The following is a 24128-nucleotide window of genomic DNA, read 5'->3' as shown; positions in this document are numbered from 1 at the left end:
ATTGAGTATTGTGCTTGACTAAGATGACTCGGATTGGTTTGGAAAGTCATCTAAGCCTTAGTATTATTAATGTTAATGAAGTCTTTGTCTTGATTGTCTTCCTTGGCTTATTGATATGATGAAATGAGATTTCATAGTTACAGTGAATTCCATTTGTGAAATAACTTACAGCTTTTAATTGGAATTTTAAGTCATTTGTTTCAGTATAGTAGGGAACACTTGGTTGTCTGCTTACCAAATTCAGTTTCAAATGAGTATATCCAGCTTTAGTTTTATTCTAAACAGTGATAAATAAAATATTTTGATGCTGCATTTGTAACTCTTGACTGTTGATATTTTTTCTAATTTCACAATGGGATTGAAAATTTTGTATAACCAAGAAAAAATGTAATGTATTTCCAAATAATTTTCACGCTAATCTACAGATTATTTACTTGGCCCTGAGATTTTTTTTTTTTTGAAAAAGCTAAAATTTTATATTTGTTGTTTCTGAAGTCGTCAAATAACTCAGCTCAATAAAGCTAAGAAAAGTAGGGACAAGCCAGGCAGTAGCAGAGTACACCTTTAATCCCAGCACTTGGGAGGCTGAGGCAGGTGGATCTCTGTGAGTTCAAGACCAGCCTGGTCTACAGAATGAATTCCTGGGCTGAAAAGACAAAGACTTTCCTGGGGAGTGGGGAGAAGAAAAAGAATGGAAAGCAAAGACAACTACTTTGAGTGCATACTTGTAGTTCAGTCATAAAACTAGAAAGAGTGATGAGGTGAATAGAGGACACATGAATAAAAGGGGAGCTACTAGGGTGAAAATGTGTAAGTTCAGGGGCAAATAGAGTGGTTGGAGTACGGAGCAAAAACAAAAGAAATTATGGATAAAAATGCCATAATGAAACCTATTACTTACTATATTAATTTCAAAGAAGTAACTGAAGATTTATGGATGACTAATTTGTTTTTTTTTATCCCTCATTTTTTTCCATGTAATTTGAAATGAAGAATTGATGAGTCTGTACTTTTATTTACTTAGTAGATTTTATTGATTGGTTCCTTCTAAATGGGAAGTATATTTTATGCCTTGAAATTTTGCCTGTAGTATTGGATAAATTGTTAACATTTACCAGTACTTGAAATTCAAATTTCAATACAAATACCCCAAAAGATGCACATAGCTCACTGATGAGTGCTTCTGTACCACGTGGGAAGCCTTGAAGTCAATCACAGATTGCCCCCTTTTCTAGATTAGGGTTATGTATATTTTGCTTCATCTCTTTCCTGCGTTCTCTTTGCTTCCTTCTTCATTTCCTTCTCTTTCCTCTCCCCTTTTTCCCTCCCCTTCTTCCTTCTCTCTTTGTCATGCAAGAGCTGGCAAGCTAGGCAAATCTGTTGCTAAGTTTGTAAACAAATTGAAAATTGTATCTTGACTATGTTAATGAATATAACATTAATAATTATAAATACATGCCCATTTTTACCATCCTTTGTAAATACAAGATACGACTCATTCAGAGAAGTAATACATTCTAGAAAAAAATCACATGAAATATAACACTTTTATATAATGCCTGAAACAATATTCCTGACATTATGAATTTATATTTTCACATTTTAAATTTTATATTATGATTTTAAAACAATACTCTTCACATTGTAAAACATTTTTAAACTATAAAATTAAAATGTATGTGAGTATAAATATGTACATTTGGAATAAATTAACCAAAATGTAAAATGTTACTTATTTCAGGTCATTATTTCTTTACTAAAAACAATATAGTAACAATACAATTTTTATAATTATTTTACCTTTTTAAATATGTTTTAATCAGGCATGACTTCATATGACACTTCCTTTGCATAAGATTAAGATTGAAAAATTTTTGCCTGATTTTTATGTGACTACTCATTATACAGTGGAAATAATAAGCCTCTGTTTTACAGTGGAAATTCATAAGCAGTAGAAAAAAATCTACCAGCCACATTTTAGATGTTAAGTCATGTATTGCAGGACTCAAGGGATGTGTTTGCTTGATATGTAACTTTTTCTCCATGGTTACTTTTGTCCAGTAGAATAAAAAGATGTAGTCAACAAATACTGGTAAGATATTTATTTATTGTTGTGCTCCTTTGCAATTCAAAAGAAATGGTGTGTTCTTCTTTATAGCTTCAGGAAAATCAAGATGAAATAGAAAATATGATGAATGCAATATTTAAAGGAGTGTTTGTACATAGATACCGGTAAGTCCAGACTGTTTGTTTGTGACTTAGTATAAATTAAGCAAAAGAATATTACAGTAAGATAAATGTTGGAAACTGAGTTCTACCACTGAGTAGACTGGGGAAATTCACGTTTCTACTGTGACATTGATGTTTCCTATCTGAATAAAGGCCAATGCTATGTCTGAGTTGTCATAGTCTAACAATTGGAAAATATTCTATTTTTTAATAAGGGTACAAAATACTTAATTATTTTAGCATATATTGTGTTGCTAGATTACACATGCTAATTCCTCACTCTTCTATTTAATTTCCCTGAGAAAAATTGGAAAGATTAAAGTAAGATGCTTCATTTTGTTATTTTGAGTTAACAGATGAGAAAGGTAATCTTGGCACAGTTTACTACATGTTCACAAATATTGGTACCATTTTTATTGAGCCTCATTTCCTCAACTTGGTATTCAATGAATCCATTTAATTATTTTATGATATTTCCATATTAACACTTGCATTTTTGTTTCCCTCTTTCTTTGGATGCTATTCTCTTAGTTTATTCCTTTATCATATTCATGTTTATTGATTATTCCAGTTTCCTAAAACATTCTTGTGTCAATCCTTTGCTCTCAGTGACTGATTAAAAATGAACTCAGTGGTTTAGTGAAAGACAAGTAGGGTAACACACAGATACTTGTGTTTCAAGAGTAGAAAGCAATAGCATCACTTGAGCCCTGGAGTTGGAGACCAGCCAGGACATCGTAATGAGACTTTATCTTAAAAAAAAAAAAAAAAAAAAAATCATGTGCTAAAATGAGTTAGGCTTGGCCTAACTGTTATGGGTATGGGTATATAAAGTAATTATACTTGGAAGATTGTGGTCTTGCTTTCCTGTTATCTTCTGAAATCAAACCATTTTGCAGGGGTCGCCTAAGACCATCAGAAAACACAGATATTACATTGTGATTCATAGCAGTAGTAATTACAGTTATAAAGTAGCAAAGACATAATTTCATGTTTGGTGGTCACTACAACATGAACTGTATTAAAGGATTGCAGCATTAGGAAGGTTGTGAATTACATTCTATAGTAAAAGGTAAAGGAAGGGGCTGGAGTGATAGCGCAGTCATTAAAGGCTAGGCTCATAACCATAAATGTAGAAGGTGAAGAAAGGTTTTAAGTGATGAAATGATTTTATTTAATTTTAAGTATTTCTGTTTATTGTTCTTGGTCCAGTTAGACTATACACATGTTAACATTTGAAGCCATTTCTTTTAATTTTTTTAAATCTTCAACAGTGGTTTACTTGGTTAGATATTAATAGTAGATGAGAAATCTATGACATCTTTTGAATAGACTATATCCCCAGTAATATAGTGGCATTGATTGCAGAACTTGTCCTTCCTCCATTTAGGGATGCAATAGCTGAAATCAGAGCTATATGCATTGAAGAGATTGGCATTTGGATGAAGATGTATAGTGATGCCTTCCTTAATGACAGCTATTTAAAATATGTTGGTTGGACTATGCATGATAAGGTAAGCTGTACCCCATTGACTCTTCCATCTATACATATAATGATTCTCTGCAGATCTCATTTATAAATTTGATATCTGAACTCCCAGTACTCTGGAGACAGAGGCTGGAGGCTTTCTGTGTTTGAGAACAGCATGATCTACAAAGTAAGCTCCAGCAGTGCTAGGGCTATGGAGAGACCCTGTCTCAAAAAATGGATATCTATGCATGCATATTTTAGGCTACATCCTTTGGAACCCTTCCTTTTCCAACTGCTCTGTCAAAACTTGGTCTCTAGCTACAGTCCCCTGGATTGTTGAGTAAGGACATTGGTGATCATCAGTATTGACTTTATGCTTATGCTGGAATAATTAGGATCATATAGATGTAGAGCACTAAGAAGATCTCTTTTTATGAGTCTTACATATTTTCAGCTTTAGTTTTGTTTTTCAGTGTTGAGGGTGGAACCCAGGGCTTTGTACAAGCTAAGCAAATAATCTGCCATAGTCTTGATAAACATGTATGTTATTCAAAGTAGGCCTTACAGTTTGGCTTCTGAACTTATTAGGCTCTTCCTTAAAATATCATTCTTAAGCCTTGAAGAAGTTCCTTTTGTATAATTCTTCTAAATATTACTTGCTGTGAAATATGCTACTAATTTTTCTTGAGAAATATTATCAACTGACCTTAATCTTTTATACCGATTTCTGCTTTCAATTATCAAATATTTCAGTTTCTGAATAAATGTTGCTTAAATTTTAAAGTGGAAAGTATATCCTTTGAACTTGTAAATATATGGTTTGAACGTGTTGTCTCCTCTTATTTCTTCTAGCAAGGTGAAGTTAGACTCAAATGTCTTACTGCTCTACAAGGGCTTTATTATAACAAAGAGCTTAATTCTAAACTGGAACTATTTACCAGTCGATTCAAGGTTAGTATTCATTGAGATATTTAAAAATATTTGTAGCTTGAAGTACTTTTCTTGTTTTCCTTTAAAAATACTTTATTTTTTTGTTCTTAGGATAGAATTGTGTCTATGACCCTTGACAAAGAATATGATGTTGCTGTACAAGCAATAAAGTTACTCACTCTTGTTTTACAGTAAGTACATAGTTGTTGTATATTATTAATGTACAGATTTAGATAATACATTAATATATACTTGGTTCACATACATTTTAGGTCTAAATTTTAATAGCTTCTGTCAACGATTTAGGCCAGAAATTTTATCCATCCATCCATCCATCCATCCATCCATCCATCCATCCATCCATCCATCCATAGAGGTCTTATAATATTGCCCAGAGTGGTCTCGTACTTTTGGGTTCAAATGTGTCTTCTGCTTCACACTTCCAACTACTTGAGTCTACACCTTATTCTAAACCCAACCCTAGCTAGAACTTTAATTTCTTCATGTGAAGTTCAGAAAACAACTATTGAGTCTGTGAAATTGTAACTGAGCTAAGAATTCATGTCTTTTAATTATTTTGGGAGTCTCATCTCTTTCTTTCCCTCTCTAAGTTGGTCTTGATGCTGTAGAAATATGCTAAACTTTTTAGTGCACAGAAAAGTGTTGTATGTATTATCCTTTGTTACATTTAACATTGTATATTGGAACTATACTCACTAAATTTATAATTCCTCACTCTTCTCCTGCCATATTCTCATGATTCTTCCATTTTTTCCACTTGAATGGGTTTCCCTGCCTTTGACACACAAAAAACATGTTGTATCAGTAATTGCTTTTACTGTTTTTTTTGGGGGGTAGGTAATGCTACTTCATGGCATGCATATAGCATATTGCATTTTTCAGTTTATCTCTTGGTGGAAGCATGAGCTGTTCCCAACTTTTGGCTGTTAAGTATATGTAACAATGAACATACTTGTTTAAGTATTTGTACCCAGAAAAGAAATTGCCAAATGGGACTTTTCAAGTTGGTGGCAATGAATATGCTGGGAATTAACCTTGTACCTTTCACATTTTAATCCATTTTCTATATTAATAGTCTGCATTTTCATTCCAGTATTTAATTTTCTGAGGAAACATAGAATTTATACAGTGGCTATCTTATTCTACTTTCACCAGCTTCAATCCTCCACATTTTGTTTACCAGTGATTACCCTTTGCATTCTGAAATATTTATCATCTCCTCTATCTTAGTAATTACTTGCATATTAGATTGGGATGCTCAGAAATCAGTGCGCTCATTTTAAAATAATACCGATATTTTATTTAAAAACCTGGGAGTTAACAAGAAACTCACTATACAATTAGTGTATGTATAAAATAAATTGCGTCCAGCAATAGTTACATACATTTCCTAGGCGGAAGTAGGATTTCTTGAGCCTGAGTTGAAAGTCAGTTTGGGGAATATCAGTAAGGGAAATAAGAGATTTGAGTTTGGGAAGCTTTTTAAATAAACCAAATCATCTTACTAATTTACATTATCTTAATAAGAATGGCAAAAGGAATCTTTGTAAATCATTGTAATCTAAGTGATACTTATTTTGAAAGATTAATTATTTAAGAGTAGCCATTGGTGCTTGGATAAGTTCTTTGGAGGATCTCCGGCACTTAGACAGTATATGCAAGGGTATGAACTCCATTCTTAGCTTTGCAGGGTGTGGATTTGCGTAAACAGAATTCTGATTTAAAAAACAAAATATACAAAACAAAAACAAATCAATAGGGAGTAGCCGAATAGAATTTTCTGCCTTGTAATGTTATAGTAACTTAAAAATCAGTGATTTTGCTTGAATAAACTAAATATAAACAAAGACAACATATATACACCAGGATTCTGTTGTAGGATGAGGTTTTCTTTTCCTTGGTAAAAACAATGCAGCCAGTAAAATTTTTTTGTGTGTGAAAAGTAGGCTGTATTGAGGGGTGGGACAAGCTAATAAGCTGGGTGTTGTAGTACAGACCTGGGATTTTGAGGCAGACATTGGATGCCTCTGTCTGTAAGTAAGTAGAAAGAGGAGTGAGAATGTAGTTCTATAGTCTGTGCTTGCCTAGTATGTTATGTACTTAGTTCAGTTGCCAAGAGAGTTAAATCAGTCATTCATCTTCTTTAAAGAAAAAGAAAACACACACACTCAAAACTGTTTTTTGTTAGGAACCCAGAAAGCAAATGTTAGGTTAGGGCATTAGGTATTGGCATCTAGGACACTAAATTCCATATATCTATTAAAGCTATGGAAATTTAATAGGAAATTAATTAAAAGTTGTAGATCAGATGTTTGGCCCAAAGACAATAGAAATTTGACCATATGAAAATATATTTAAGCTTTTGCAGAGACATCACATTTACATGAGATTGCTACTTTTTTTGGTAAATATCACTTGGGAACATTTAAAAAAGTTGTAATATTCACTGTATGTAGAAATAAGTTCATATACATTACTGGAAGAGAAAAATTGTTCTCTTTTTTTTTTTTTTTTTTTTTTTGTCACCATGACGCAAACTCTTCATCTGGGAAGAGGAAACCTCAAATGAGAAATTACGTCTGTCAGTGTGCATGTCTGTGAGGCATTTTCCTAATTACTTACTGATGTAGCAGAGCTTACTGTGATGTGGGCACTGTCATTTCTAGGCAGCTGGTCCTGGGTTGTGTAAGAAGAGTTGCTAAGCCAGCCAGAGGACTAATCCAGTAAGCATCATGGTCTCTACATTAAGTTCCTGCCCTAGCTTTCCTCTGTGATGGAGTATAAGGTTTAAGATGCAATAAACCATTTTCTTCCCTAAGTTGGCTTTGGTCAGTATTTTATCACAGTAATAGAGGACAAATTAGAACAAATATCTTGGCAAAATCTATCAATTTAAAATGCCCACATCCTTTAATATAATTATCTCATTGAACGTAATAGTTTGTGAAATGGTGATGGTTATTACCTGTTTACTTGAAAATGTACCACTCTTATTTTGCTATGTGTGCTTGCCCTCTTTCTTTCATCCCTCTTTTCCCTCCTCCACTTATGTAACACAGGCTGACCTTGAACTTCCTGTATAGCTGAGAATGTCCTTACCCTCCTGCCTGTACTTCTCAAGTGCTGCGATAACAAGCAAGGGCCAACATGTCTAGCCTATATTTATTCTTAATTGTGTATCATGACAGTTATGGTTTATCTTAATGACACACTCTGCATTTTTGTTGGTACATAGTTTTTCCAAATGATTATACTCAAATTCTATTTATTTTTAACATAAAGATGTGAAATTAACTTCATAAAATTTTTGTAGAGTTGTGATATTACTGAAATCTTCATTATTGCTTCTTATTAGGAGTAGTGAAGAAGTTCTTACTGCAGAAGATTGTGAAAATGTCTATCATCTGGTTTATTCAGCTCACCGGCCAGTAGCAGTAGCGGCTGGAGAATTTCTCTACAAAAAGTAAATTTATATTCTCATTACTCTCTTACTTTTATTGTGTTATTAAATATTTCAGATAAAGTTCTTTGGATATATGATCACAGAAGCCAGTAAGCAAATATTATTTAGTGACTTATTTTTAAAGAAAACATGCTTAGTCACACAAATTAGGGGCATATCTTTCTTAAGATTTTACTGAAAGGCTTATTTAGGGTGTAGTAACTGTTTACTTGCTATGAAGTCAGCACACCAGTTTTCTATTGTTACCTAACATTAGTTCTTCTTTGTTTCTGGCAGCGGGGAACAACTATCCATTAAAAACGGGTCATTGTGTTAACATAATGTTCAAGGAAGAAAAGGAAATATTATGTTCCATTTTAAAGAAAAATAATGTATCATACTTGTGCATAAATGTTTTTGGTCAGTCATTGTATTACTTCCATGAATGGAAGAAATTGTATAAAATAATCTAAGGTTTCCAAAAAGAATTTATAACTCAGGAGAACTATCTTGAGACAGTGAGGTACTTAGAAGGACTATGAAAACTGAAATGAAAAATTTGCTTGATACTTTAGTGCTTACCTACCCAGTTTTACATTATTATGTTATTAAGCGCTTCAGTATGGAATACACAGTTTTTGTGATTAGCAAATACAATTTTCAAATAAGTATTTTTTTCTTTGCCCATAGACTCTTCAGCCGTAGAGACCCAGAAGAAGATGGGGTAATGAAGAGAAGGGGAAGACAAGGTCCAAATGCCAACCTTGTTAAGACCTTGGTATTTTTCTTCTTGGAAAGTGAGGTTAGTTTCTGTTGTTTATTTTATATTTTAAAATGTTGTATATCTAAATTCTATAGATAACCCAATACTGAATGCAGCTAAGATCTATCTGTTCAAATTTTTAATGTGCTTTCTACTTTAGTAAGATAGGTATTCAACAATTAGTATTTGTGTGTATTTTTGGAAATTATTACAACTGTATTCTTCTCATTACTGACTTGTTATCTTGGATATCCCTGAAAAGAAAAACTTAGAACATTTTAAGTTTTCAAATATTCATGTTTATTGTTCTTGTTTGAGACAGGAACTCACTAGCTCAGACAGACCATGATCTTGTGCAAAATCCTTGTGCCTTAGCCTCAAGGAGGGCTCCCCCCCCCCACCACAATGCTACTCTGTGAGCCGCAACATTCAGCTTTTCATGTCTCATATTAATATTAATGTAGAAATTTACATTAGCCTCCACTAAGTTAGCATTCTGTCAAATATTTTATGAGAGCTCAAAATTTAGTTTTATTTAGGGTTCATAGTTTGTTTAGTTGTCTTTTACTTTATTAATGTGTTTAGTTATTTTTTTTAAAATATCAATCAAATCTTTTTATCCCATGATCCTTCTTTGTATATAGCTAAATCCAATTAGGTAATTATCAAGGGTATTTCCTTGTTAAGATACTCGTCCAATTTTGGTTTTTCAAGGCAGGGTTTCTCTGTATTGCTTTGGAGACTTTCCTAGAACTAGCTCTGTAGACCAGGCTGCCCTTAGAGATCCATCCTCCTGCCTCTGCCTCCCAAGTGCTGGGATTAAAGGCATGTGCCACCAACGCCCGGCGATACTTGTCTTTAAAGTTAGAGAAATGAATAATGTTTACCAAAAACTTTTGCTCTATGATTAATCTCAACCTTTAAAACAAGTTGAAAAAAAAAAACTATAGTCTTTTACTTTCCGAATGAAGAGAATATTAACTGTATAAATTGGTAGTATCCAGGTAAATTTGATCAAGAAGCAAAATGTATTTCATTGCTCTAATTAACCAATATTATCCCACTCGGTTAAAATAAAAAAAAAAACACACAGTATAACTAAGAATTAGGAAAAGTAAACTGGGAGGGCCTAGGCCCTGCCTAAATTAAGTGACAGACTTTGATGATCCCTCATAGAAGGCCTCACCCTTTCTATGGAGCAGTAGAGGGATGGGATGTGGGGTCGTTGGGGGTAATGGGAGAATTGGAGGGAGAAAGAACTGGGATTGATATCAGATTGTTTCTAATTTAAACAAAGAATTCAACTGATAGAATATTAATTCCAAATAAGCAATATTTAATCTATTTGTAAAATGTTTTTGTTAATATATTAAGAGGTAATAATGATTAACAAGGTTTAATGTTTAATTGATATAGCAAACTATAGCATTTCAGTCCTTTCATCCATTTGACCTCACAAACTAGTTTGCTTTCTAAGAATTTTAACATGGAATCAACCAATCATCTTTTCTATTGTTCTAAGGCCTTGTGCTGTTTGTCTAAGAGCATGATGTTGTTTTTAAATTTTAGTTACATGAGCATGCAGCATACCTTGTTGATAGCATGTGGGACTGTGCTACTGAGCTACTGAAAGACTGGGAATGTATGAATAGTTTGTTGTTAGAAGAGCCACTTAGTGGAGAGGAAGGTAAGGATATTTGATTATGTTATTTGTCCATACTATTTTGGAAATAGATTTTGCTTATTATGTTAGTTTTTGATAGTGCTATAACTTTGCATAATTGTTTTTGGCAGTGATGGGAATCAAACCAAGGCCTTGTACATAGTTGAACAAATACTAACTCTAATACACATTCCCCCCCTATATATATATATGAATATTGTGTTGTATAAAAAAGATGTAATTACTATCAATTTATTATTTTTATCCAGGTGTGATGGCACATGCCTGTAATATCATTGCTTGGAAGGAAGAGGCAGGGGGATCATGATTTCTATTCTAACCTCGACTACATAATAAATTTTAGGCTAGCCTGGGCTATATTTTGAAACTTTGTTGTAATATATATATATGGAAAGCTTAAAATTCTGTGTGTTGGGATCATACTTTCTTTTGCCTATGTATATAAACTGAACTTACTTAGAATTCTGAAGTTTAGAGAAGATTTAACTTATACTGATCTTTTCTGTGATAATACTGATATTTTCTTTAGTACATTGGGTCAGTTCCTCTTCATAGGCAGAAGAAACTTACATAATAGTTATAAGAGGCATATATGGAAAAGAAATAGGTTAACTTTTCCTGATTTTCTTTTTTAGCTCTAACAGACAGACAAGAGAGTGCTTTGATTGAAATAATGCTTTGTACTATTAGACAAGCAGCTGAATGTCATCCTCCTGTGGGAAGAGGGACAGGAAAAAGGGTATGCCAATATGTTTTTGTTATTCTGAACTTAGTTTCTCTATTTTTGGTATCTTTTATTTCAGTCCATTTTGACCACAGAAATAAAATATTTGATGCTCTGTTTTTACTTTTTAATTACTTCTGCATGTGCATACACACATTTATGCATAAACATATATGCATATATATATATGTTATAAGTAAATTCTAAAGTGTTAGCAATTTGAGAAATTTAATTTTCCATAAGTTCTTTTGTTGATGCGTGAGATGACAATGAATGACACTATCTTCAAGACCAAATGTAGTGTGTTCATGTAGAGTACTGAATTTGTGTATTTTGGTATGTATAGATTCATATTTTTATTATAATATAAAGTTAAAAATAAAGCAGAGGTTATTAATCGTGAGGGTGAACTAATTACTATTTCCAAAGATCAGATTTTAATCCTTTCAGAAGTTCAAAAATACCCGCAAATCCATAGAATTTCAAATATTTTATTGTAAACCACCAAAATGCATTTTTATATTATGACATGCAAATATATGTATATCTATGTTTTAAAATTTCATGAAATAGTACTGAGCCAGTATGTGAAAGTCTGTTTATTTTGTTCTCTTTCTGTTTTCATTTCTCATTTTTTAATTATTTAATCATCTTTTTTGCAGTGCCGTGGAATGAACCCAGGGCATTGTGCATGCTAGGCAAGTGCTCTACACTGAGCTACACCCCTAGCCCCTATATCTTTTTTCCCTTCATTTTGTTTTGTCTTATTTTTATGTTTTATTTCTGTTTTCTAATTATGGGTAGCAAATTAGAATTCTGAACTGATTACCTATGTCTCATGGCTCACAATCTGGAGTAAGTTAAAATAGTGTTTTATATTATTATTATGTAAGTTTCAAAAACCATGTTTCATCTTCCTAACTATTTCTCTTTCTATCCAATGGTAGATTTGAGTAATTGTATTGAATTTTGAAAAAAAAAAAATTAACTTGTGTTTATTAGTTCATGCTGATGTTTTTATAAAGATTATTTCATACAAGCATATTAAATGCTTGATCTTTACCTTCGATTATTCTCTTTAGTTCCACCAGATACTATTGCTAATAGTTTTTTTTAAAATAATTTACATTTTGACAAGGGTAAGATAAAAATCTGTCTTGTTTGGATTCTTTTTGAGAGCAAGGGGGGCTGAGCACTTTTATATTTATTTGCTATTTGTATTTTATGTTTTAAGAACTGTTCATCAAGTTAGTTCATTTATTGGTCATACTTTTAAAATAGTCTTATGAATCAGTTAGATGTTAGTCTGCTAGTAAAGCTTTTCTCCAATTCTTCAGCTCCTATCTTCATTAAGTTGTTTCCTTTGCATTGAAGTTTCATATAGTTCCATTTGTCAGTTCTTGAATTTGTATCCTCTTTCAGAAAGTTCTTGTCATACTTCAAAGTGTTTTCCTCTAGTAGCATCAGATGGTTAGATCATAAATGAACATCTGTGATTCATTTTGAACTAATTCTTGTACTGAGGTATACAGATATAGTGGAGACCCAATTCTTGCTACACCCATTATTGGTGATGCTTTCTTTTCTCTATTGTAATTTCCAGACTTATTTATCAAAACACAAATGTGTTTTTGTGTTATAGGTTGAGTCCTCAGTTTCACACCGTTGTCTGTTTTTGTTTGAATACTGTGCTATATTTGTTTCTGTGACTCTGTAGTATATACTGAAATTAGACAGCCTGGCATTGTTGTCTTTGCTCAGAATTCCTTTGGATAGCATATGTCATATGAATTTTAAGTTTATTTTCTGTGAAGAATGTCTTTGTAATTGAATTTCTAGATTACTTTTGTTAATACAGCCATTTTCACAATGTTAATTCTGGCTATTCATGAGCATAGGATGTCTTCCCATTTTGTGTCTTTTTTTTTTTTTTCAATTTCCTCCATCCCTTTTGTTGAGACAGTCTCACTGAAGCCTCTGGCTGGTCTGAAACTCACTTTGTAGAGTGGGGTGTTCTCTAACTCAAATGGATGGATCCACTTGTCTCTGACATTCCAAGGCTAGGGTTAAGTATGTCCAGCTCAATCTCTTTTTTGTCAACTATAAAATTAAGTTTAATTTATTAGAATAGTAATTCATATACATTGAGCAAAATAACACATGTAAAGAGAAAAACTTAGATCATGTCACATTGGATGTATTTCCTTCTAGTGAGTTTCCTATATGCTTTCTGGGCACCTTTGTCCTACTTACACATTTTGAATCTCTTGCTTTTCACCATTTCATCCTAGAATTCTACAAATATATCCTCATATATTTCATTTAAAATGAGTGTACAGTTTCTGCCACTTGACTATTCTAGGGGTTTTTACATAAAGATCATATATGCAAATACAGATCATTGACTAACTCCTTTTCTATTTGTATCCTCTTTATTTTTTTATTGCTGTAAGACTTTAAGTATCACATTGAGTAAGAGCATAGGAAGTGGATACCCTTGTTTCATTGCTTATTTTACTGGATATATTTTATGGTTTTCCCAGGGGAATACAGTGTTGGCTGTTAGTTCTCAAGTTTTATTTTCTTATAATTTTATATGGGTTGGCACATATGCCAAGATGATTGCTTGGAGCTCAGAGGACAACTTTGAAGATTCATCTACCTTTTTGTGGATTCCCAGGAATGAACTCAGTTTTTGTGGTTTTGTGTGACAAGTATCTTTACCTTCTGAGCCTCTCTAGCCTTAATTGTAGTCTTCTTGTTTTGCCTTTATTATGTTGAGGTGTGGTCCTTATTTTCTTAGATTTTTCAGAGTTTTTATCATGAAGGGATGTTGGACTTTGTCAAAAATCATTTCGGCATCAGTTTATATGATCATGTAATTTATGTCCTTGAGTCTGTTTATGTGGTAGATTGTTACATTTATTTATTTGCATATATCAAGTTATCCTTGCACCTGTGAAATGAATCCTGTTCATCTTTATATACATGTTCATCAGTATGATTGACTTAATAGTTTTCCTTTTGTGTATGTATCTTTCTCTGGTTTTGATATTACACTAAGAGTGGTTTCATAAAATGAGGTTAGTATGTGCTTTTCTATTTTGTAGAAGTTTTAAGAGCATTGAGCTCATTTTTATTTGCCTCATTGTTTCAGGTCTGTTTAAATTTGTAGCCATATATCTAGAAGTTTCTCAGTCTCTTATACAGTTTCAAATTTAATGGGTTCTATTTTTAAATATTCCCCCAGTGAGTCACTTAATTTCTATAGTATGTTTAATGATGTCTCCCTTTTTATCTCTAATTTTATTAACAGCATTTTTCTCTCTTTGTTTTGTTTAGTTTAGTAAAAGGCTTGTCAACTTCTTTTTTAAATGAATCGGTTCTTTTGCTTCAATGATTCTTTGCATTATTCTGTTCTTCACAATTTAATTTCCCTGACTCTTAAAAGATCTTTACTTATAGGGTGTGTATAGGCTTAGGTGTTTGTATGTGTCATGTGTGTGTAAGTGCTCACAGAGTCTAGAAGAAGGTGTTAAATTCTCTAGAACTAGATTTACAGGCAGTTGTGGCCCACCTAATGTGCTGGGAACTGAACTTAGATCCTCTGTGAGAGCAGTTATTGCTCTTAACTGCTGAGATACCTCTCCAGCCCCAGCCCTGATCTATTACAATTTCTTTCCATGTACTGATTGTTGGATTGGCTTGTTTTATCTTTTTCTGCGTCCCCGGTTACTTGAGATCTAAGTGATTTGTTTTTTAAATCTTTGTTGTGGAATATTGCTTTAACTATGTAAAGATATGTTACATTTGTTTATGTTGCAGAATATTACTTTAACTATTTTTCATTTTGTTTCAGTTATGCTGGCTAGCACTGCCAGATTTTGTAGTATGGTTGGCAGTTGTTTCTTTCAGAACTTCAAGTGTATTGTTTCATGCCCTCTTGGCATTTACAGATTTTTGTTGTCATTGCTGTTACAGTATTGGCTTGTCTTTATATTTAATGCTTCAGGCCTGGAGCTTTTAGTGCTTTTCTTGTTTTATATATTACATTCTAATTATAATATATGGGAAGATTCTTTTCTGTTCTCATCTGCTTGACATTCTAAATACCTCTTGTATCTGCATGGCAATCTCCCTAAACTTGGAAATTTTTCTGCCATGATTTTATTACTTTACTAGTCCCTGATCTTGTTTGTATGTGTGTGCCCAAGATTCCTAAATCCAATCTTTTAATGACGTCTCACACACTTGTTCTTTTTGTGCTTTCTTATTATTTTGTTGTCTGAATATCCCAATTCAGTTACCTTGTCTTCAAACCCTGATCTTCTGTCTTCCATTTGATCCATTTTATATATAGTAATGCTTTCCCTAGAGTTTTCTACTTCAAGGTTTTCTTTTCCAAAAATGCAATTTGATGTTTTGATTGTTTCTATCTTTATTGAATTCTTATTCTTCTCTTTCATTCCTTTGGTTGTGTTTTTCGTTTCAGAATTGATTTGCGTCCTCTTTGATTTTGGTGAGCATTGTCATAGTCATTTTAAGATCCTTTATTTTTTCATCTATGTCCCTGTTTGGTAACCATTTCTGTAGGATTTGTGACTTCAGAGAGTCATGTTCCCTGTGTCTTCATGTATACTGGGTTTTTGTATTGGGTATATATTTTTGGATTAGGTTGTTGGTGAGATCATGTTTGTTCTGGTAGGATTAGATAGATTGTAGCATTCAACCAGTGCTCAGGACACAGGGCATGACTTGAATGAAGCACCACTCCAAGAGAACATTTACATAATAGCCACGCAATCTATTGGTTGAAAGTAACTGGTTGAAAGCAATTACTTTTTCAAATCCAATAATTTGTGGAGAGCAAGGGAACAGTGATAGGATACTGTGCAGTTGCGCATTAGTTACTGAGGATAGGAAAGGAGGGAGAGGGAAAGAAATAAGCTTTGTAAGATCAGAAATTAGTTTAACAGACCCCCCCAATAAAAAAATACTGATGGTGGTGGGACAAGTAACTAGAAGCAGGGAGTTGGGAAATTACTAAGATAAATTGAGATTAAAGGTCATTAAAATTCTAAGAAAATTAGAGTTAAGTATATGGAAGAGTGACAGGTATTATGTATATTCTGTCAGTGTGAGAGTAATCACCCTGTGTGTTTTGACCAGTTGAAACCTGTTCAATTCGTTTGATCTGTTTGGATGTATCTCAGTGGTTTTCAAACATATTCCCCATAGGAATTGAACTACCCTGGGGTTACACCAGATTCTGAACTACTCATTTCTTTTCATATCTTGAGGTTTTCATTGCAGCTGGAAATTTGTCTGCAGACTTACATTGAGTTTACATTCTACACTAAGTTTCAGTTAATATATTTCTGTGGGTTGTATGATTCTCTGGTTTTGGTCTTGTCTATTGGAGTAAGGGATGGCTTTGGACTTTGGAGACATGGGTGTACAGTATTTTCTCTTTTTCCAGCCAAGTAGCTTAACTGCAGAATTTTGGTACATCCTTCATTGTCCAACTTCATAGGTATTGTTGCAGAAGAATGACAGTTGATAAATTTTGCAACCTTCAGCAAGCAACTTGTGTTTCAGCTAAAAAAATTATGTGTTTTTTCCCCTTCCTGCTACTGTAGCTTTTTTTTTCTCTTGTTTATTGGATCTAGTGGTGGTTTATTGGACTGGATTTCTCCCCTCCCTGCTGTTCACATTCAGTGCATAGTCTGTATGAGTGTAGTATTCATTAATTCTGTATTTTACCTACTCTCCTAAGTCTGCTGATCAAAGATAGCCTCCCTTGCCATTCTATATTTTTCACCTATTGTTTAAATATCACAGGTTTAAAGATTTTCCACATTTGTGAGGGATGTTAGAGAGTGCCGCTTACCCTTCTTCCATTTATTTCTCTAATTGGTTGTTATTTATTTTATTTGGTTTACCCTAAATCCATTTATTTATTTATTTATTTAATTTGTTTATTTGTTTGTTTGTTTTGGCCACAGTGTCTTGCTAGCTGGCTTGGGATTCACTAACTAGCCTAAAATATCCCTGAACTCACTATTGTCCACCTGCCTCGGCTTCCTGAATACTGTGCATTGTTGCACCCTTAATTATGACTAAGTTGTTTTGTATTACTTTTAGGGCAATTTGTGACAGTTGGTGTTGGCACTTATTGATAATTCCACCACTTGAGTGGCTATAAAAATGAATTGAAGCCAATGTGGGCTATGATAATGCATTATTCTGTCTCATACTTTTTTGTATCCATCATTTAAAATAGTTATTTTATTTGTCTTAATTAAAATTTGAGGATTTCAAAGTGTATTAAGCTTAGTAGATACTTATAGACATTTTTGTGTTACTTTAGGTGCTAACAGCAAAGGAGAAGAAGACACAATTGGATGACAGAACAAAGATCACGGAACTTTTTGCTGTGGCCCTTCCACAATTATTAGCAAAAGTAAGATGGTGTTGATAATTTAGTGTCACTTACAAATCACAGATTCTTCAAAACAAGTAGCACAGCATATTCTTCCTTAATACCACTATAATGTTTTTAACATGATTTCCCCCCTCCCCCCCACCCCAAAGTACTCTGTAGATGCAGAAAAGGTGACCAATTTGCTGCAGTTACCTCAGTATTTTGATTTGGAGATCTATACCACTGGACGATTAGAAAAGGTAAGTTTTTCTGTGTTGTAAAAGGCTTATAGGAGAAAATGCTATATTATATTCTACCCTATTATACAGCTTTCTTACATTATAAAATGTCTGGTAGTATTTAGTGTGAACCTGTATCTAGTAGGGCCTTCTATATTTTAGATCGATTGGGTTTAGAGAATGGTACACATGGGCTACCCTTTTGCTTTATATCCATAACTATACATTGTATAACTATACTTCACTGATTAATTATGGATATTTTTCATTAGTTATTAGGCAGTAGCAGTCATACAGCAAATTAATCTAGTATTTATGTAATACTTTTTGTATGTTTCTATAACCATTAAAAGTTCTTTACAATAATTAACATTCTTGACAACCCCTTGTGAGATTGGTAATTTTATTTCCATTAAAGTTGTAGAAATAAGTATGGGTCAATCCATGTATTTGTATCCTAAAACTAGAAAAGTCTCTAAAATACATGCCTTATGCTTTACATTTAGTAAACATCCACAGTTGCTGGTGTGGTACAGTCAGTCTGCCTGCTGAATATCCCTAATTAGGGCTTGCACACAATGGGCTATATTCTTCCTTTTACCGTATTAGTTTTAATGAAATAAACTTTATTTTGCAGCATTTGGATGCCTTATTACGCCAGATCCGAAATATTGTAGAGAAGCACACAGACACAGATGTTTTAGAAGCATGTTCTAAAACTTACCATGCATTATGTAATGAAGAGTTCACGATCTTCAACAGAGTAGATATTTCAAGAAGTCAGCTGATAGATGAATTGGCAGATAAATTTAACCGGCTTCTTGAAGATTTTCTGCAAGAGGTATATGTTAAAGTATTTTGTTTGTTGGGCCCTTCCCTTTTAGTAACTGACTCACCCAATATTAATCCTGATGATAGTCTAGTCATGTGTTAGTTCTATAGTTCTTGATAGTTCTATAAATCATCAAGGTACCATTACTCTGCCACTAAAATATGAAAATGGTAAAGAAATGAAACTGAAGAAAAGTTGAAGACAAAAACTAGCATTTTTTTGGCCTTTAGTTCTAAAGAAATTAACTGAGTAGCTTCCTGATTTTAGTAGAAAAAATAGCCATTAGAATATAGTTAATAGAGTCAGACTGATGAAGGGAAAGCCATTGCAGTCTTCTGAATCCTTTAGTATGTTGCTACTGTACTCACCTTAGGTTTTGGAGTTTCTTATGTTGTACTTTCAAAGAGGCTTAATGCATTGGCACTTGTTTTTTTTTCCCTAGAAATACATACAAATGTTTGTTTTAGTTTATTAGAATCCAGTCAAGTAATAATTGTCAAATTATTTCCTAAAGGCTAAAGCCTTTTGTTTGTTTTGTCTTTTAAGACATTGTTTGTGTAGCATTGACTATCCTGGATCTAGCTCTATAGACCAGGCTGGCCTTGAACTCACAAAGATCACCTGTCTCTGCCTCTCAAGTGCTGGGATTAAAGGAGTGCACCAGCATAACCTGCATCCTTTAGAATTTTTAAAATTGAGATAGGCTGTCTTGATGTAGAAGCTGTCTTCCAACTCACAGAGATCTGTTTGCCTCTGCCTCTGGAGCAATAAAAATAACATTCCCTCATGATACTGTTCACACTGCAGTTAAAAATTGTGAAGTTTTTTATGTCTAGCAGCAGTGGTGGATGGAGTAGCTAACAATTATAACCCAACACTCTGGAATCTGAGACAGAAGGTTGTTTTTACTTTTGAAGCCAGAGCTTCATTCAGAGATCCTTTACATGCTACCATTTTTATTAATGGCCCCCAAATCATTTAGGTAATTTGAAGACTTCATGTTTTATGAAATTATTTAACATTTTATGTGTAACATTCTAGATTTATGATTTACTAATTTGAGGATTATGTAAGCATGTTCATATACAATTACTTTGTAAAGATAGATTTTAATGGTTCTGCTCTTGACTTGAGTAGACTATAGTTAAAACAAGTTAGTTTAAAATTAACAATAGTTTTTAAACTAAGTTAAAATATAAAATGGTAAATTTGTGAAGAACCTAGACATCAGTACCATAGGTGACAGGGTTCATAAAAATTATTCAAAATGTGAGCAGTCAGGACTAGCATATTTCAGAGGACTTCTACCATTTATATGTGATTGTTTTATTTTTCTCTTGAACACTAGTTTTTCATTTACCTAGGTTTTGTTTTTAGGTATTGTATGGTCTCAGGTCATCTAATATGGGCTCCTTTATTGGTGGCACATCTAGAACTAGGAAACAGGAAAACTTTTAAGTTTTATGTCTGTATTATGTAATTCTCTCTTGTTCATTATGTGCCTCTGTTTACACTTTTGGGTTGACTCAGCCATATTGTATTAAATTTGGCAGATTGAGGTTTTGAATAATGAAGCTTGTTTGTGGGTTTTATTGTGGTCTTTTTTTCCCCTAAGGTTATGTCACCATTTCAATAGCCTACGGTTTCTTACTTGGTAGTTCTTCCCTTGATCTGTACCAAAAATGACTGAGAAACAAGTTAACCTTGGTGTTTTTCTTTGTGTGTATGCACATGTGTGGGTACATGTGTTCGAAACACTCTCACTGATCAGACTTACCTTGAACTCAGTGGTCTGCCTGCTTCTGTCTCCCAAGTGCTGGAATTAAAGGTACCACCATGCCCAGCTTATTTCATTCTGTTGAACATTTAGTCTGTCTGTCTTCCTTTCACCCCTCTTTCCCCCCTCCTGTTTTTTTTTCTTTTTGGCTTATTGACACAGTGTTTCTGTGTGTAGCCCCATCTGTCCTGGAACTCTCTCTGTAGACTAGGCTGGCCTCGAACTCAGATCCACCTGCCTCTGCTTCCTGAGTGCTGGGATTAAAGGCGTGTCTCAGTTCCACTGGGCTTTTTATTTTGGTCTTTTTTTTTTTTTAACATGTGATCAATATTCATAGGGAGAAGAGCCTGATGAAGATGATGCATATCAGGTATTATCAACATTGAAGAGGATCACTGCTTTTCACAAGTAAGTTGAATCTGATTTAAGAAAAATAAACTATAACAAATAACTGTATAATTTCTGTGTTATTATGTTTTCAAATTCTTTGGTTTCTCCCCCCCCCAATATCACTTGATAGAGGCATGTTATAATATTCGGAAACATTTTCATCCATCCTTATTTAAATATATTTAAATATAACATGTTTTGTTTTGCTTTTAACAGTGCCCATGATCTTTCAAAGTGGGATTTGTTTGCTTGTAATTACAAACTCTTGAAAACCGGAATTGAAAATGGAGATATGCCTGAACAGGTATTTTATCTTCCATATTGAACTTTGACAAGTGCAAGTTTGTGAGATAAACTTTACCTCTGATCTTCTATTTCTCTATTATAGATTGTTATTCATGCACTGCAGTGTACTCACTATGTAATCCTCTGGCAGCTTGCTAAGATAACTGAAAGCAGTTCTACAAAGGTATGCGTTAGTTCAACATTGTTCCTATGAAATAGTCACGATTTTCAAGACATTTGTACTTTTAGTCACAGCAAATTAATTCATTGAAGTCATATTTATATGTAGTCATGTTTCTACTTTGTATATTCAGTGAAAGAACATCAATTTATTATTTTAAGGTATAATTTTTAATTAAAAACTTGTTCACATGTAAAGATGATATAATTTGACTTTGCAATATTCTCAAAATTGACTACTAGAATTTTTTAAAAAAAATTTATTTACTTATATGTATGGGTGTTTGTATACCATAAGAGGTCATCAGATCCCGTGGAGCTAAAGCTACAGATGGTTTTCAGCGGCTGTGTAGGTGCTGAAAATTGAACTCAGGCTCTTTATATACTGAGATAACTTTATTAGTAGTCATCAAGGTTTATCAAACTCATGTTTTTTAAGGTTCATTTATTTTTTAAGTTATGTATATCAGTGTGTTGCCTGCATGCATGTATACACATTGCTTGCTTATCTATTGAATCCCCTGGAACTGGGATTATGGGTGGTTGCAAGAAACCGTGGGAAATGAATCCTGGTCATCTATAAGAGCAACAAGTGCTCTTAGCTATTGAGCCATCATTCTACCCACAGTGTCATGTTTCATGTTTAAATTGAGGATAAGTAGCATCAATTTGGCTCATTTTTCTAAATATTAATTTTGTGGAAGTTAAGGATTAAGTTGTACATAATATTATCCTAGAGAAAAAAAATATTATCCTAGAGAAGGAGTCTTTCTGTTTTTAGTTTTTTACCATTTATTTGTACATTTAAGGGACATTTTCAAGTTTGTTAACATCACAAAACTGAGTTTTCAAGATCTATAACCACTCTCTTCCAAATAAGATATCATTCCATTTATTTTCTTCCATGAACTGTTCACTTTCGAATAATAAAGTGAACATGAATCATAAATATTTGCTCTAAGCATTCAGAGTTGGCCTTTTCATTACGTTAGCTATATATAATTATGAAAGTTTCCCCTTATCATTTAGGACATTATCAATTAATATACCCATTAATTTTAAACTTTTTATATTTGATTTTTTATTAACCTTTCTTTTATGTAATGTACAATATCCTGGGTTTCTTTATGACAGTTTCACTCATGTGTATCATTGCTGTTGTTGCTTGTTTCTGTTTGTTTGGTAAGAACCACAAACAAGCACTACTTGAGGGGGAAAAGGGTTTATTTTATCTTTTGGGTTTTTTTTTTTCTTTTTTTGGGAAAAAAATTTTTTTTTGTTTATTTATTTTTCTTATTTAACATATCAATTCCAGTCCCTTCTCCCTTCCTCCCTCCATGCTCCCTGTCCTCCATGCTCCCTGTCCCCCCTCCCATCCCTCCACATGTAGGGTTATGCTTCCAGGAGGGGTCATCTAAAACTGTCAAGTCAGGCTTTATTTTATCTTAAATATCCAGGTAACAATGCGTCATCGAAGGAATTCAGGGCAGGGAGCGGAGTTAGAAACCACAGAGGAATACTGCTCACTTGCTGGTTCTCTGCTCAACCAGCTTTTTTTCTTTTTTTTTTTAAATTTTAAGAGACAGGGTTTCTCTGTGCCCTTGGAAGTTGTCCTGGAACTAACTCCTATAGACCAGGCTGACCTCGAACTCAAAGAGATCCACCTGTTTCTCTCGAGTGCTGGGATTAAAGGCGTGCACCACCACCCAGCTCAACTAGCTTTTTTTATACAGCTCTGGGCCCCTGCCCACGGGTATCCCTATCTACAGTTGGGCTGGGCCCTCCCGTATCATTAATGAGGACAGTTCCTCACATACATGGTTGCAAGACATTCTGATTTAGGCAATTCCCCAATTGTGTCAAGTTGACATGTATAGCAATTGAGGACAGTTGTACTTCTCCCTTCCACTTTCAGTCTCATCATCTCGTTTCTTCTACCCATTCTGTCCAGTTCCCTTTCTTCTCCCAAATAGCCCTCATTCTCTTTATGTCATGGTATGTACACATGCATGTGTGTATATTTACTATATTCTTTACATGAAAAAGCACATAATTTTTCTCTTTTCTTCGTCCCTCTTCTTTAGAACTGTTCTTCCCCCAACTGAATTATAGTTAGTTATATTTAAACATTCATACAACCAGTAACATATATGCCTGTGTATATGTTTATTATTTCTATATGGAAGTTATGATTTCATTATAGACTATCTTCATATTATAGTTCTGTGTAAGGTACTTTTTTCACCCTCATAATAAATTTACTTACACAAATTATACATGCATACAATTATAGAAGTGCGATCAAAAGCAATATATGTGGAACAGGTTATATATGTAACAGGTATTGAAACGGCATATAAGAGAAAAGTAGAATATTTCTCTTTCTGAATTGGGTTTATTTCTTTTAACACAATGACCTCCAGTTCTACCCATTTTCCTATAAATGACAGAAGTTTATTTTTTATGTATATGTACTACATTTTCCTTACCTGTTATATGGTCTTGGGCATCTAGACTGGTTCCGTTGCTTAATTATGGGAATAGTGCAGCAGTAAACATCGATGTGCAATTATTTCTGGACTGTGCTTTCCTTTGAGTGGTACTTGGAAGTTTGAATCAGATACTTTGAAGTGCACCTTGTGGAGATTTGACCAAAAAAAGAAATGGTTTTTCTTCCTTTGTAACTAATCATGTAGAATAAATTGAAGTTAAAATTTTATGTAGTACTAGTATAGTT

At 33.4% G+C, this 24128-nt stretch overlaps 1 protein-coding gene across 4 annotated transcripts in view; it reads left to right on the top strand.

The window, feature by feature from the left end:
• Stag2 (stromal antigen 2) overlaps positions 1–24128 on the top strand; it is a 114818-nt gene that overhangs the window by 65478 nt on the left and 25212 nt on the right. For all 4 annotated transcript variants that reach the window (XM_051179094.1, XM_051179097.1, XM_051179096.1 and 1 more), the window contains exons 9-22: positions 2159–2232; positions 3620–3743; positions 4553–4651; positions 4742–4821; positions 8007–8114; positions 8784–8895; positions 10426–10543; positions 11176–11279; positions 17635–17727; positions 17859–17948; positions 18565–18768; positions 20874–20944; positions 21143–21230; positions 21315–21395. In XM_051179094.1, coding sequence (XP_051035051.1) covers positions 2159–2232; positions 3620–3743; positions 4553–4651; positions 4742–4821; positions 8007–8114; positions 8784–8895; positions 10426–10543; positions 11176–11279; positions 17635–17727; positions 17859–17948; positions 18565–18768; positions 20874–20944; positions 21143–21230; positions 21315–21395 — 1446 coding nt within the window. The remainder of the gene's footprint in view (positions 1–2158; positions 2233–3619; positions 3744–4552; positions 4652–4741; positions 4822–8006; positions 8115–8783; positions 8896–10425; positions 10544–11175; positions 11280–17634; positions 17728–17858; positions 17949–18564; positions 18769–20873; positions 20945–21142; positions 21231–21314; positions 21396–24128) is intronic.

Source organism: Phodopus roborovskii, unplaced genomic scaffold (assembly GCF_943737965.1).
Source record: "Phodopus roborovskii unplaced genomic scaffold, PHOROB, whole genome shotgun sequence".
NCBI classification, from domain to species: Eukaryota; Metazoa; Chordata; class Mammalia; order Rodentia; family Cricetidae; genus Phodopus; species Phodopus roborovskii.
This window is presented reverse-complemented; position numbering and strand designations above follow the sequence as displayed.